At 36.9% G+C, this 16744-nt stretch overlaps 1 protein-coding gene across 12 annotated transcripts in view; it reads left to right on the top strand.

Annotated features, from left to right (window-relative positions):
• The window catches only part of LOC112044815 (protein prickle), a 408579-nt gene that overhangs the window by 36093 nt on the left and 355742 nt on the right, over positions 1 to 16744 (top strand). The window contains exons 2-3 of one of the 12 annotated variants that reach the window (XM_052887841.1): positions 7615 to 7684; positions 9963 to 10275. In XM_052887841.1, coding sequence (XP_052743801.1) covers positions 10178 to 10275 — 98 coding nt within the window. In that variant the 5' untranslated portion in view covers positions 7615 to 7684; positions 9963 to 10177. Of the gene's footprint in view, positions 1 to 7614; positions 7802 to 9458; positions 10276 to 16744 lie in introns of all 12 variants that reach the window. The other 11 variants (XM_052887840.1, XM_052887831.1, XM_052887839.1 and 8 more) reach the window with 11 other exon arrangements.

Here is a 16744-nt window from a genome sequence, read left to right as displayed (position 1 = left end):
GGATGTAAGGCCCGGTCTCGTGGTACAAAGGAACTTCTCCTCATAGACACTGCTATTTGCCAACAGGTTCGGCGAAACAGAAAAAATCTCACGGCTGCTTGGATAGACTACAAGAAGGCCTATGATTCGGTGCCTCATTCATGGCTCATGGAGGTCATGCGGTTGTACAAGGTCGATACAACACTATGCTCTTTTCTTGAGTCATGTATGGGACAGTGGATGACAGTTCTTCGTCACCCAGGCGCTTCTGAGTGTTCTGAATCGAATGAACTGATAGGGATTAGGCGAGGTATTTTCCAGGGCGATAGTTTGAGCCCTTTATGGTTTTGTCTAGCCCTTAATCCTCTCAGTACTTTACTGCGGGATTCAGGGCTAAGCAGGGGTGGTGAGCTCATATCTCACTTGCTTTACATGGATGACCTCAAGCTGTATGCATCAAAGCGTACAGACCTAGTGTCATTGCTGAAGATTACTCAAACCTTTAGCAATGACATAAGGATGGAATTTGGTGTAGACAAGTGTGCGGTCATCAATGTAGAGCGAGGAAGGATAGTGAGCTCCGAGAATATAGTTATTTCAGAAACTGTCATTCTCAGATCACTCCTTGAAGGTGAGACCTATAAATACCTTGGAATGACAGAAGCACTTTGTATTGAGGCAGGGAATATGAAACAGGTAGTGAAGGAACGCTTCTTTGGCCGCCTGAAAAAAGTCCTAAAAAGTCTTTTATCAGGCGGTAACAAGGTGCGTGCCTTTAATAGCTGGGTCATGCCCTTACTCATATACACTTTTGGCATTCTAAAGTGGACTCAAACCGAACTGGATTCCCTGGACTGTAAAGTCCGTAAACTGCTGACGTCATACCGGATGCATCACCCCCGTTCATCTGTAATGAGATTGTACCTCCCACGCAAGTGTGGAGGACGTGGCTTCTTAAACGCCAGGAACCTCCATAATCGTGAGGTGTGCAATCTCAGAGATCATTTTCTCAAGATGAATGTGAGTATGTATCAGGATGTCGTTGCAGTGGATAAGGGACTTACCCCGCTATCCCTAGGCAAAGAGAACTGGCGCAAGCCTATAGTAATCAGTAACTCAGATCGTGTGGCAATATGGAAGAGCAAGGAGTTGCATGGACGATTCTACAAGGCCCTTACTGGGCCGGATGTAGATCAAATAACATCTGTATCTTGGTTGCAATTCGGTGACCTCTTTGGGGAAACCGAGGGTTTTGTCTGTGCAATTATGGACGAAGTTATAAAGACGAGAAACTACCGGAAACACATTATGAAAGATGGCACTCTAGACATCTGTCGAGCGTGTCATCGTCCTGGGGAGTCCCTCAGGCATATTGTGTCCGGGTGTTCTCACCTTGCTAACGGCGAATACTTGCACAGACATAATCAAGTAGCCAAGATAATCCACCAACAGCTTGCTCTTCAATATGGCCTTATCGATTTTGAGATGCCTTACTATAGGTACGACCCAGCGTCAGTTCTTGAAAATAGCAGTGCATTGCTCTACTGGGACCGAACGATTATCACTGACAGGTATATTGTAGCCAATAGACCTGATATAATGCTAGTCGATCGGTCAGTGCGTCGTGCAATAATTGTTGATATTACTGTTCCACATGACGATAATCTGGTTAAAGCCGAAAAGGAAAAAGTATCAAAATACTTGGACCTTGCTCACGAGATTACCGCCATGTGGAATGTTGAGTCAACTATTATTGTTCCGATAGTTGTTTCAGTCAATGGTCTTATAGCGAAAAGCTTCGACCAACATCTTAAGAAGCTTTCGCTTAACTGTTGGATCAAGAGTCGGATACAAAAGGCAGTGATTCTTGAGACGGCGCGTATTGTGAGGAGGTTCCTCACTCTGGAGCCCTGACCACCGGTTGCTTGGACACTCAAATGTCCCGCAGCGGGAGGGTGAATTTTTTTTTATAAATTTTTAATAATGTTTTGTATTTTATTATACTTATGTTGTTAAAAATTTAAAAAAAAAGAAGTAATAAATAAATGAGAGAAAAATCATTTACCTAACGTTTCAAAAGTATTTGTAAACTAAGCTGTGAAATAAATGAATATTGACTATTGGACTATGTCTTGATTAGATGTCTAATGATTAGATGTCGAAGATGATGTCTGGGTCCAACTTTTCAGATAAGTACATTTTAAGAATTTAATATATCGGTTATATCAAGGAAAAACATCGGCCTAACCCCTCTCATTCTGAGAGAAGACTCGTGCTCAATAGTGCACCAAACATGGGTTGTTAATGATGATGCCTTGATTTATTAACTGCCTCGTCGACATCACGCAGTACTGGGTTCAAGCTGATCTTCTTTCTTCTAAGACATGTTCAGGTTAACTTCTTAGTTCGGAGAGAGTAAGATTGAGGCGAAGGCGTAACACTTGTGCTTCGCAGAGCACGTTAAACAGTTGTTTCTAATCATTAATTATTATAATTAACATCTGATAGTAGTCGTTAAAGAATTTAAGATTTATCACTTTAAGCCCGCCAACCCGCATTGTAGCAGCGTGGTGGTCTATCTTGTAGAAAGGGCCTATATTACTCGCTGACAATGTAGCTTTCTTTAGTGAAAGAATTTTCAACATTGTTTTGGTGGTGAAAGCGTAACTACAAACAGACTCATATTCGCTTTTATAATAGTTAGATTACCTTATTTTATAATATCCCCCAGTTTATTCATAGTTACGTCACTATTACTCGCCATGTTATCACAAGTTTAAACTCAGCGTACAGTATAATAACACACTTAATTATGCTAATTTTTTTAATCGATTTTTTTGTATATAAACGTAAGGTTTGGATGGTGAAACGTACGTATATAAATTTTTGTATTTTCCTACCTAATTGTTATTTTATTTTACTTCATTTTAATTTAGTTTTATGATGCAGTGTAACTTCCTCTTTAGCTTCCTGTTTGTGGTAGGCGTCCACAGATCCGCATCGTACTTATTTATCGGGTGCATCGCAACGAACGGATTTAATATTACGGTATACCTATATAATCCGATGGTAGCCGTGATAGGCCAGTGGATATGACCTCTGCCTCCGATTCCGGAGGGTGTGGGTTCGAATCCGGTCCGGGGCATGCACCTCCAACTTTTGAGTTGTGTGCATTTTAAGAAATTAAATATCACGTGTCTCAATCGGTAAAGGAAAACATCATGAGGAAACCTGCATACCAGATAATTTTCTTCATTATTATCTGCGTGTGTGAAGTCTGGCATGCTGCATTGGGCCAGCGTGGTGGACTATTTGCCTAACCCTCTCATTCTGAGAGGAGACTCGAGCTCAGCAGTGAGCCGAATATGGATTGATAAATGAATTCAAATAAACATCTAATCGACCGATAAATGTCATCTATTTACTGTCCAAGACCAATGTAATTAGCACTATAGCAGACTACATTGTCGGCTTAGTGAGGCTTTAGAAGTTTACACCGCTCTAGCCGTTCGTAGTGGTAGTTCATTTAGTTTTTATTATTATTTCTATTAACACTGAGAAATTAAATATACAGGGAGTTAAATAAAGAAAAAATACCAACCATTAACATACATTAAAGTTAGGGAATTGGCCTGCTGTGGCTACTTAGTCTGCATTATATTGAATGCGGACTAAGTAGCTTTGAGAAAATATCTAAAATGTATAAATAAGATAGTTTTAGTAATCAGAGTATTAGAAAATTTTCAATTATTATTAAATACACCATGAAATATTTTAAATCTGTGCAGGTATTGTGAAATTTTGGACTAGTGAGACATATTTTTTAAAATCTTAAGAGACCCTTAAGAGAAAAAGAAGTACTTTTAATACGTTGATGATTTGTATGCGTGGGCCATAAAAACCTTCAGAGTTAGGCTTTATTACATGAATTAAGATTGCCACTCAGTTTTATTTACAACACATTAAATAGTATTTGTTAAGTTTGAGTTTGATGGACACTATCGGTGTTTATTTGTGATAATAACTATGTATGGGAAATGCAAATGTTTGTACAGAAACACAGAAAACTAGACGTCCTTCGCGATTTCTGAAAAATTCAACATAAAAGTATTTTTTTATATTATTTTAACTGGACATGTGTTTTAGTAAAGTTTAAGCTATGAATACGGGTTTATGTACTTTTTCGTGGTGGCACTTGGAACTATCAAGTGGGTAGTCTCTCTTTTGCATCCAAACTCTTGGGTTCGATTCCCACAACTAGAAAATATGACAATACCCGCAATAATTCGACTCTTAGATTTTTTTTTTATTTTATTCTTGACAAGTTAGCCCTTGACTACAATCTCATCTGATGATAAGTGACGATGCAATCTAAGACGGAAGCGGGCTAACTTGTTAGGAGGATGGTATAAATTCGGTTTCTACACGTACGTATCGTACCGGAACGCTAAATCGCTTGGCGGTACGTCTTTGTCGGTAGGGTGGTAACTAGCCGCGGCCGAAGCCTCCTACCAGCCAAATATCGTACGTCAAATCCGTTTTAGTATCGTAATCTAGAGTCCTTATTCTATCTATTAAACTCCATTCTAGAGTACAGTGTCATACTTTGGCGGTTGTCCTTTATAAAATCATCACGCATGATTGTAAAAAGTATGTTATAGAATCATTAATATTACGTTCAAAAAGCGCAGAACGAAAACATATTAATAATTATGATAAACATCATGTTGGACATGAGTTCTGGTACAAATATGTACATTGTACATACGATGCTTAATTCATAAGTGCTCCCAACGTCCTTGCGATAGCCCTGTTACATGCATACGTGACGGCAATACGAGAAACGTGCAAAAGATACCAGCTTTTACACAGCTTAATGCTAATTGTGTGTAAGGCTCATTTTCCCGTGCACGTATTGCAGAGCTTCGTATAGCTCGGCCATGTTTGTAGACGCCATTGTGTTTGGTTAATGCAAATAAAAAGCGGTCACTTGTTTTAGTCAAGTTGTAAGTTGGCATTACTAGTAGGTATTGTATATTCAGCATGCTTGAAGGTATGTATCGGTCAACTACACCGGCCGGCAAACAAACCAATACGTAATCTAACTGGGAACATATGTTTGTAGATAGTACGTGATAATACACTGAGAGGAAGCTTAGTAAAGATTTTTGGTGGGAAAATCGTGGCAATCACATGTATCTGCACTTGATTTAATGCATTTTTGAGTTTTATTGCATAAAATAGAATGTACTTAATTCAATACAGTTGTGTTAAAGTGCACAAGTGAAGTGGAGGTTGTACAAGAGTGTTTTAACACGTTCGGCACTGATTTTTCTATACTTTCCTCTGGTGCGGTACGAGGATTTTTGACCACATACTAGAACTTTATGTGTCCATCGAGCTCCTAACTCTTGAATACGCTAGACTTACGCGGTAATTTCACCTCGTACCGCAGCGAAAGTGTTAACTGTTTAATTCGATTTTTTTGGTGGACTCTTTCAAACGTTTTAGTAAGGTTGCCTTCGCCTTACTAAAGTATGACATGACTTGTGTCTGCCAACGACGAATGATGGACTTTGGCATTGACATTGGCAATTTCACCCGAATAGGGCAAGTCAATTGTCAATAACATAACATTGAAAATTTTGGAAAACCCCCGAAGATCACTAAATTATTAATTACACTCTCGATCAAGTCAATATTCTCTTTCAGTGCTCTTTAATTTGATACCCCACGAGAGTATATTTGCCGATATTTGGTTATTCTATCCCACTAACTCCCCAGAAATTTTAAACAACTCAACCGATTTTCATCAAATATGTCTAAAAATACTCGTACATAAATAAGATTTATAGAGTTATGAGGATAAGTTAGCTAAAGTTTCCTATCGTATTTCGTCTCCACAAATCAAATGTGAGCAAAATACCACAGATTTGAGAAGTTTTCGGGGAAAATACTAAAATGTCGTTATTCACAGTAGGCTGTACCAGCTACAGGTGTACTAACGAACTGTTTCACCGACGGGCGAGGCCGACCGGTGTTTACCGCCACTTTACGAGTAACTCATAGCGACCGCGTTCGTGACTTGACCCGCTATAAAGCCTCGCGCACATCGCTTCGGTAACAGTTGCGTTTTAGCTTATATATCTACTGTGGTTTTAGGCTTTTAGGTGCGATGTCTGTTTCGTTTAGACTGAAAACTTCGTTACTCGCGTTCTTAATTTTCAACGCAATATAGGGTCTTATCTTTCAATATATCGTGTAGATATATGTGTAGGCTTTACAAGCTACAGGTGATAGTATTATCATGGTAATAGCGGTCTGCTTTACCGACTCTAGCGAGGTTGACCGGTGTTTTAGTCCACTTTACGAGAGAGTTCGCGTTGCGATCTCCGTTTTTCGACTAAAACCTTCTTTAGTCGCGTTCTTCATTTCATTTTCTACACATAAAAAGGTCTTATCTTACAGTAGATGTAGATTTATCTAGGCTTTACAAGCTACATGACGTGTTAGTATTAACATGGTAATAGCGGACTGTTTTACCGACTTGCAACGTGTTTGCCGCAACTTTACGAATAACTCCATAGTAGTCGCGTTTGTGACTTGACCCGCTGTGAAGTCTCGCATACATTGATGCGGTTACAGCTGCGTTTTAAATTACGATTTATAAGTTCTTGACTTTCGACAATAAATATCTTACCTTTCAGGAAACAATAATAATGTGTATTTTCATACTCAGTTTGCTTGACGAATTAATCACATTTTCGGCTAAATCGGGTTTACAGTACACCTTACTTGTACTCTCAAAGTCAAACCAACTTCTGAAAATAGAAGAAAAAAACAAAATCTTATACCGTTGAACGCAAGCGTTAACACATAAGTGTGTCCGCGGTTTTACGCCGACACAAATTAAGTTGCCTGCAAAATTATACACAGAATGTTTTTTATCCTCATCCAAAAAAGGCAGAGGTTCTCAATACATTATGTTTCGTGTTTTATTTTAAATACGTTTACATACAGTGATTTTCTTGTCTCGTCTTACAATATGCACTTATTTTACATCGTTGTGAACAATATGTGAAATATTTGATCGGCAATATTTTCACATTAAATAAAAATCTAAACTAATACTATAAAGAGGTATGATTTTATTTTTGTTTGTTTGAATAGGCTCCGAAACAACTAGGCCAATTTTTAAACAAATTCTATTGGTACTCGCTATTACATATTATGGTAGTAGCACGAGAACCCTTCTAAAATGCGTATCTGACCATCTGACCTTACTCTTCCATACTAATATTATAATCTCCGGATTTACTGAACCGATTTTGAAAATTCTTTTACCACTAGAAAGACACATTATTTGTGAGTATCATGAGTTATATTTTATCCCCGTATTCTCACGAGAACGGGAACTACGGGGTTAAAACAACGAGGCGTCGGCTTTAGTATATAATCAATATGTTTGAACATACTCATCGATAAGTAGCGTATATGAAGTTATGTAGATACAATAAAAAAGTACTTCATGCAATCATGTAACATGTTAGAGTGTAAACAAAACTATGTAAACTGTGATTTTAAGCATTGAAGGGCATTAAACAGTATGTTAACAAAGCATTTTCTCTGTTGCAGGTATCTTGCGAAAGTGAACCCAGTGCAAACCAGTTTAAACCCTAAAACAAAGCTGCTACAGTCTAAAATCGTACGTCATAAACCTCAAGTTCGCACCTAATAATTTTCGATCAGTACGTGAATAGTAAACACGCTTCTAAACTATTATCTTGCCAGATAAAATATCCTCAGCCTCCGCGCAGATCAGGTACTATTGAGTGTATATTTATTTTGGTCGCTTAGCACATGACGAGCGCATCTATTGTCGAGGTAACGGGTTGTAAAGGTCACTTAGAACCGTAATATTTGGGTTCTGTAGAAGTAAACGGTACCAAAAATAGGCTAAGACTTCCAGTTATTTAGCTTTCTGGTAGGATGACGCCAATTAGGGTAACCTATGTAGAAACAACGATATTTTAATAAGTAATCGGACATTTTATTTAAGTTTAACAAATTTCTCTATCTTTCAGAGAGTGCCATTAAAATCCATTAAGCCCTTGCAGAGATTAGGCTGAAGAGACAGAATTTTTGAAAAGTTTGTTTCTATTTTGCCATCGTTACACAGTTAAATTGAAAACCACAGACAGACATTTCAATTTTAAGTAAGTATTCTTTACAAGTGGCTTAAAAAACCACCAATCAATTCCTATTTTTTTTAAACTTTGGTGGCGCTACAACAACAATAATCGAAACGAGTAAACAGCTCGCGCTTGACCGTATTTTGAGTCTTCAATTACACGGGATGAGATCACAAGTTGGTTTGTGAAAGGTAATAACTAATGAGGCACAACTTTGATACAAAAGTTATGCAACCAGAACCAGAACCAGAACAAAAAAAAACAAAATCAATATAAAACAACAAATAGGTAGCCTACCTATTTGTTGTTTTATATTGATTTTGTTTTTTTTTTATAAAATTTAGATAAAGAAACTAGCTGACGCTTCTGCGTCTTATCTCCATTAAGTAATTCAAGTTTTAGGACAAATTTAATTCGCCTGTGAAAACCGTATGAAAACCTGTTAGAAAATGTAGAAGTCAAAAAATTTAATTATAATTGTAAGGAACTAAAGTAGTCTAACAAATAGGCATACCAACGTATAAAATGTACATAAAGGTATTAATTATTGGATGTTAGAGCAGTGACTAATGTGTTTACATATTTCCTAAATTACAGTAGGTTTTTTTTGTTTTTTTTTTATTAAATAATTTTAGCCCAAAACTGGAAATATCCTTATTGCGTTTAGCGATCAGGCATAATATGTTACAGTATTAAATATTTGCATTGTGATACTTGACAACGTAAGTACAGTCCTAGGTATTTGATAAATATTTTACTTAGATAATTATAAATTTATCTCCAAAGTTTGTACCAAACATTGTAATTCTATGACTCATGGTTCTGAATTACGTTCATATTTATCTATAGCCTATTCTTGCGTGGAGGTTGGCCCTTTCCCTTTACTTAGTAAAAGTTGGGCATAATTGAAATGTAGCCTATATATTTTAATTCAGGATTTAAGTATATCTATTTTATTCCTATTTATTTTAGCCAAATCAGTCCATATAATTTAAGAAATAACAAACATGTACATTGTACACACACAAACAAAGTTTAATTTTATATTGTTACTAGCTGACACCGCGTGGTTCCCGTTCCCGTTTGAATACGGGGATAATATATAACCTTTAGCCTTCCCCGATAAATAAGCTATCTAACACTGAAAGAATTTTTCAATTCGGACCAGTAGTTCCTGAGATTAGCGCATTCAATCAATCAAACAAACAAACAAACGCTTCAGCTTTATAATAATAGTATAGATTGATAATTTTAATGCATTAAAATCGGTAATCTTTCCAATTACAGTAGAATCAATTAGATAAACAGAAGTTTGAAAATATTGATTGCATAGTTTGGAAGCGTGTTTATCTACAATCTTCACATTTATAATTGAACAAAAAACGAAAGTGTAGCTAACCGAAAGGAGCCAAATAGTGCCGCAAATCAAACTAGCTTCAAACCGGTTGAAACCAAGCAATGTGCCATTTAAAAAGAACTTGAAACTAAATCTTCTCGTCTATCTCAGATAATCTTTTAAGACGTTATAAATCACAAGAACTCTTAAACTTTCTTTGGAATTCTAAGATACCTAGTATATGTAGACTTTATAGTTTACTTTACCTAAAGTGTTCTGACAGCTAAACTGATGTTTTAAAGACTAATAAAAGTTCTACAAGCAAAAATTATTACTGTGCTAAAAAGGAGAATGAATAAAAATACACTGAGATAGACTAAAGATTGTTCTAGCTAGAGTATTAAGTCAAACATAAACTACACAATAGTCAACTATTTAGTAATATTTTTCAACAGTGTTGTTTGTCCTATCTACAAAACTTTGATCTATACCAAATATTACTCTAGGTAGTGTCTAAGTTTTTGAGTTAAATTACCTTTTGAAGATAGATTATAGTGTGTGTGTTATATCCAGTGCTGAGTTAAGTGAGCATTAGTTGTTCGTACACATGAGAACTCGTAGTGTGGAGTAGTGTAGTGTGGAGTGGTGCAGTGTGCAGCATGAGGGCGCCATGAAGCGCTCCAAGTCGTACACGTGGCTGTCAGGGCTGCTGAAGCCGCGGGTGGAAGAGGACGAGTGGGTTCGCGCAGAGGTTGCCAGACATGACAGGTTAGTGGCTAACTTTAACTTAGTGGTTTTTATTCTCAGACCAATTATAGAAGGACCAGTGTCGCACTCATAGTCACGAACAAAATTGTCTGTCATTTTCTGAGGTAAACGAGCTTAGATTTGGTATATATCTTATACTAAATTCGAAGTTTTTGCCCGTTTTTAAATCAATTGCACAAAAAGGTATTTTTACGGAGCTCTTTAACCGACGAACACGATTACAACTATTTAACATCGATACTATAGAGACAGTTTTTATAATCGCATTAGATCGTTGATCATATACTTTGACAGAAAAGTAACATCTAGCGAGGCAGGTCCTATACAATAATTGGTCTGAGTTTTAATTACACGCTACCTTATAGAATTTTTTTAGGACAGTTTACGGAGAAAATATTTAAATTTATTTTAATTTGTAAACTCGTTATCATTATCGTATTTGTTATAATCTCTATTGTTTCACGACCTCACAGCGGCGAACAATAAACCGTGCTGACAATAGTTAGTGTGCGCGCACCTTTATCTGTCACGTCATCATTCTCATTGTTTAGTTATCATACAGTTCAGGGTTCGGTGGTATGCCTACATAGAACCGTAACGGTCTGTTTGTCAAAACCTCCGCTGTTCAATTCAACGACTTCTGCCACTTCTGCCAAGCTAGCTACATAAATCCTGCAGAAATTTATTTCTGTTTTGGTGCGGTGAGGAGATTGTTAATGTATTTATTCTATCCTATTTAATATAATTGTGCATCTTCTAACATAGTTTATAAGTTATCTTAATGTAACTAACCAATGGGCCTTTGTTGCCATAAATAAAGAAATTATTATTATTATTATAAATATTACGGCATACTTTACGGTGATAGTTGACATCAAGGCCTACTAAAATAATGCAAGATATGTTTGAACTTTTACGGTTTTCAAGTTATATTGATTTTTCTACAAAATACAAAAATCACTACCTATAGTTAAATTTAGTCATACCATATGCTGAAAAATTACTCATTTTGCGTTGGTGTTACACTTGGTAATTATATTTGAATAGTTGTTTCAGCTAATGAAACTTTAGTATTTTCTTCTATAGTGAGTTTTTTGCAAAAAATGGGCCCAACTACTTTTTTTATGTTTAACGATTTTTTTGTACGTACTTTTAACGATCACATTGAAAAAAACATGTTCATTACAATGTAAGGGAAATCCTGTTTATTTATTACAGAAATACTTTGCCATAGGATTATTTTGATTTGGCTTACTTTGTAACGGTTGTAATTTTAAAGAAAAATTGCTCAACATACATAAAAATTACACACTTACTCCTCCTTTAAGTCGGTTGAAACATCTGTAAAACCAGTAAACTGTGGTAACATTATCATAGTGATCATTGTGTGGCGTGTTCATTAGTGCATGAGAAATGTTCAATGGCGGCGGCGCGCAAAGTCAGGGGTCACGCTCAGTGCGAGCTGTTGAAAGTATCGGCCGATCCGAACCTGGGACCGCTTCATCTGACCACTGACCTTTGACTTGTGGAGTTATAAAGATTGGTTTTGGAATTTAAAACGGTTTTAGTCGTGGATTTTGATTGAGTTGATACTGTAAATTAGTTTGTACGAGTAGTTTCCATTCGTGGAGATGACAATTTGGGAAATGCCATAATAAAAGAGTTCCGACTGTCTGAACGTTGAATATAATTACCGAAAATTGAGAGTGCAATAAGTAAAACATATCCCACTGCAAACATTTTCATATAAAGTAAGGCCAAGTTCATTGCTTCATCATTAACTATCATTAACGACCCATATTAGGGTCTCTGTTGAGCACGAGTCTTCTCACAAAATGAGAGGGGTTAGGCCTTAGTCTACGAGTACCATGGGCGCCAAAGCGGATTGGCAGACTTCACACACGTAGACTAAATTCTTAGGTATGCAGGTTTCCTTACGATGTTTTTCGTTTACCGTTAGAGACACACCGTTTAATTTTCTAATATAATATAGTTTGCACTGTAAAAAATAACAGAACCAAATCTTTTAACTCTTCATTAACTTGAGTTATTTGTGTTTCGAAATCATTAACATTGAAACTGATACTAATACACACATTTGTTTATTTTGTATGGTCATAAAGTATGTTAGTATTCAGAAGCCAGTTCAAACCGCATGCAGTTGTGGTGAAAACAGAAAGCGAAGAAATCCTTAAGTTGTTATGACACTTACTACAAATGTAATTGATATCCACCAGGCACAAACCACCTTCGACTGGTACCTGCAGGTGGTGTCATTGCGGTCAACGGACGGACAGGCCTTTTATTCCCACAGTAGCGGATGCCCGCGACTTCGTCCGCGTGGAAATCAATGTAAACTTTCAAGCCCTATTTCACCCCCTTCTTATTTTATTTTCGCAATAAAAGTATCCTATAACCGTCTCTGTATTATGGTCTTAAACCGTGCGAAGTTTTATTTGAATTCATTCAGTAGTTTCAGCGTAATGCCCGAATAACAAAAAATAACACTTACAGACAGACAGATAAAAAAATGTCTTTAGCTTCGGTATTGATTATATAATGCCCCCAACAAAAAGAAATTCAAAATATCTTCAATGTACAATATGTACAGAATTCGTATTATAAGTATAGATTCTAGATGGTGCTGGCGTCCGTTATGCCACAGTAACGTTTGGTGTTACAAATGGTATAAATAAAATCTCAAATTGCGAATAAATGTATAGAATTCGACCAGTTTTATTACGTATAGATACATCGGCTTTAACCGCTTTACCATGTCTTTCCATTTGTTAGTTTCAATTGTAGGTAAAGTAAAAGTTTCTTGAGAAAGAATACAATAAGGAACTTAAGCTAACTTTCCTTAATAACTATACAAATGATGTCCACGTGGAATGGTGGCAAGAATACTGGCTGCATTTCCGCGCTGGACAGCCAGACTGATCCTTTGCGCAAAAAATGAGCCAGCCCTTCTGTCACCAGTCGAGGCAAATAGATTTAATAAAGTTTCTTAAATATTTATTTTTTATATTTTCTTTCTCTTGTATATTTTTTTAATAAGCGAAGAAATTCACTTGGGCAGTGCACTTGACAGAAACCATGTCTGCTGGATAGCAATGATGAGATTTAAGTGCGCTTGATTCTTGTGTAAACAGGTGACGTCATACGTCACGTATACGACTATCTATGAGATGTAATTCCACACTTCCACACACTGCACACGTAGGATTGATGAGAATTTTCACAATTGTATTGTAATGTTTTCCTAACGTTTTCAGCTCCTTTGGAATAGAGATGATAACAGTTTTTTAAATTGTATATAAATTAAGAGTACGCTAATAGTAAAGCAATTTTGTAAAAGTAACAGGATATCTGCGATCATTACTTTTGGAGCTACAGGGATTTAATGTGCCAGATTTGTGGCACTGCCACGGATTCCCCATACAAAAAAGTACGAATTAATGACGTCGTAGGTACATAATGATATTTAGATTTGTATGGGCTTTTAAACAAAATTACTTATTATTTGATATAATCATAAACCTATACTCATAAAATGGTTCAAAGTAAATATTTTTTTTTTAATAAAACTATGAAAATGATTCAGGCATATCACATTAAACCACCCCACCCTATAAGCCAGATATTTGAAAGTGTCAGTAAAACCGGGGAATCCGATATGACGGCAATAATTTCGTCAGCGTCATAAAATCTGCGCGGAGACACCGCGCGTCACACAGCTCCACCTCGCGCACCTCCCCTCGCAGCGGGGGGTCCCATTCACACGTTACGGACCCTGCCATGGGGCCATGGTAGCTGAAATGTCAGAATTTCTTTTTTATTTACACTTTATTTGCACATCACAACTAGAAAAAACAAATAATAAGGCTGAAAAATAGTATTTTAAAAGCCGCCGTCAAAGGCAGCATTATCGTTACGTGTCTTCCACGTATCCTTATTCCATTTCAAACACATACTTCTGGGTCAGATATCTTTATAGTACAGATATAAGTATACTTATTGATAGATATTGTACGTATCATTATTATCAGCCTATTAGAGTAAAAGCTTGTTTTATGCAAAATGGAATATGAGTTAAAACCCACCGCGCTGATTCAATGCAGGTTGGTGGGCTTAGGGTTACTGTAACGCTATAACTATAAAATAAGGCAGTGGTTTGCACTGAGCCTATGGGTCCGCGCGCTAGATACCTATTTATAATAACTGAACGCACTCGCGCACAGTAAATACAATTTCGCACGAATCTTTTACTTCGGCTGCACTCGGGAGGAGCGACGCTAACCGACCGCACATAAAGTGCGAGGCATTCTTATACCTGCGTCAGGTGCCGAAGGTTGGGACGTTACGTTAGTGCCAAGTAAATAATTAACTTTGGTTGGTGTTGGCCTCCTGGGCTCGAAACCTAGGGAAACCCGCTGGGGTTCTCGCCTTCTACGCCTTCTGCGCCGACTTCGCCTTCATCGCCTTCTTCATCTTCCATCCATCTGGTCTTCCTTCAGCAGCGCACGCCGAGGCCTAATACTTACGGACCCTGGAGTGGGAACCAGCCTACTACCTACGTTCAGGCCAGTGACTGCTTGTTATAAGTTACCTGACGGTGTAAGGCGAGTTTGAAAAAGTATACGGTCTGAACCCTGAACTATAACTTAGAGTTTCATTTGCATACCTACCTACACCTACCTGTGGCGGGCACAGCCCACTGCTACATTTGGCGCCCAACGTGGGGCCTATTTATAATAACTGAACGCACTCGCGCACAGCAGTAAAGATTCGTGCGAAATTGTATTTACTGTGCGCGAGTGCGTTCAGTTATTATAAATAGGTATCTAGCGCGCGGACCCATAGGCTCAGTGCAAACCACTGCCTTATTTTATAGTTATAGCGTTACATTAACTCTGATTTTGTAACAATCACTATGTGTGTTGGGGTCCTAAGTCAGACTACTAATTACTGATAGCCCAAGAGCCCACGACAGCCAGACCTTCGTTATTTTATAAAAGTTGAAAGTTTCTCTGTAGATGTCTTCTATACAGGTAAGAACGACCAGCGACTATAAAGTTTGGGTTGTGGTTACCTGGGCAGGTATCAGGTAGTAAAGGTGTATAAAATAGTACTTGAAATTCGTTAAAGTATAAAGCTCAATTTTTTAATATTTCCTTCGGGATAACTTTAAAAATCTCGTCATCCATTGCCGGACACTTATGACAGTTGCTACCCCCTGCCAGACACCCCTAAACTTTAATAAATTATAATTATACTTTCGTTATAGTATAAAAGCTAAATTTTATATATGTTACTTGGGGACTTATAAAAAGATGTTACCTCAATAGCCGGACAGTTTTCGTGGTTTTTACATCTTGCCAGACACATCGAAAGTCCACTATAGGTGCGAGCGCGAATGCTTAGTCGATTACTATTTATTAAGATATCTAATAAAAAATAATTTTATTACGTTCATAGCCATGTTGTATAAAGTAAAAAATGTTTGTTTAATATCATAAAAATATAAAAAAAAAGTATAATTACAAGAAAAAAAAGATAATTAAACTTATTTATTAATTTAAACATTGTCGTCGATGTTTTCATTTTCTTCATCACTACTACTCCAGTCGATGGCAGAATCGTCCTCAACATCACCTTCTTCTTCAGTGTCTGAAAAAAAAAATAAACAAGTTCAAAAATTAAGCAAGTTTATACAATTATAAATAATTCAAAAATTATGTATCATAATTTGTTTAATTATATATGTTTAATTATATACCTGATTGAGTTTTGAGTGAATCACTAACATAACTCGGCAGTTGATCCCCTTCAATCCATTTGAACTGGTATTTGTCATCTTTTAATACCCAGCCATTATTTTCTGGTTGATATGTGGTTGGATTTTTTAAATGAGCATTATTCCAAATTGTACATATATAATTTGCTCGCAGAAATTGCTGCAGTAGTTCGCTTTTGCAAGGTGGTAGGTTGCTAGCGTCAAAATTTCGCAACTTCTTTCGGTCAAAAGCTTCGTTTACATCGGAGACTGTGTACGAGTCGATGAATATTTGAAGTCTAGCGGCATCTACATCAATTACATTAGGGACATTATAGACATTGCATATAAATCTCTGAATAATATAAAAGATATTTGGTGATGATTTAAATTTTTAATTAATTCGTTGTTGCCGAAGTTCTTGAAAGCTTCCTGGTACTCTGGATCTTTTTTTAATATCTTATACGGTTTTAATTTTCCTTTTCTGAAGAGCGCAGGATTAAAATCACAACCTGTGATGGCATGAAATCCAGGTAAGCTCTGACAAGTTAACAGTCCCAACTCTGCATGTATTTTGGTTAGGTCCACATACCTTAAATTATTTCCAGTGCCTGTAAGCATCCAAACAACCGAATCACTTTTAAGGTGATGCATGTTTCCAAGCATTATAGCCGCAATATCGGTATCAGCACT

Source organism: Bicyclus anynana, chromosome 20 (genome assembly GCF_947172395.1).
Source record: "Bicyclus anynana chromosome 20, ilBicAnyn1.1, whole genome shotgun sequence".
Classification (NCBI taxonomy): Eukaryota; Metazoa; Arthropoda; class Insecta; order Lepidoptera; family Nymphalidae; genus Bicyclus; species Bicyclus anynana.
The sequence above is the reverse complement of the archived record's forward strand: the minus strand, read 5'-3'. Positions and strand labels throughout refer to the sequence as shown.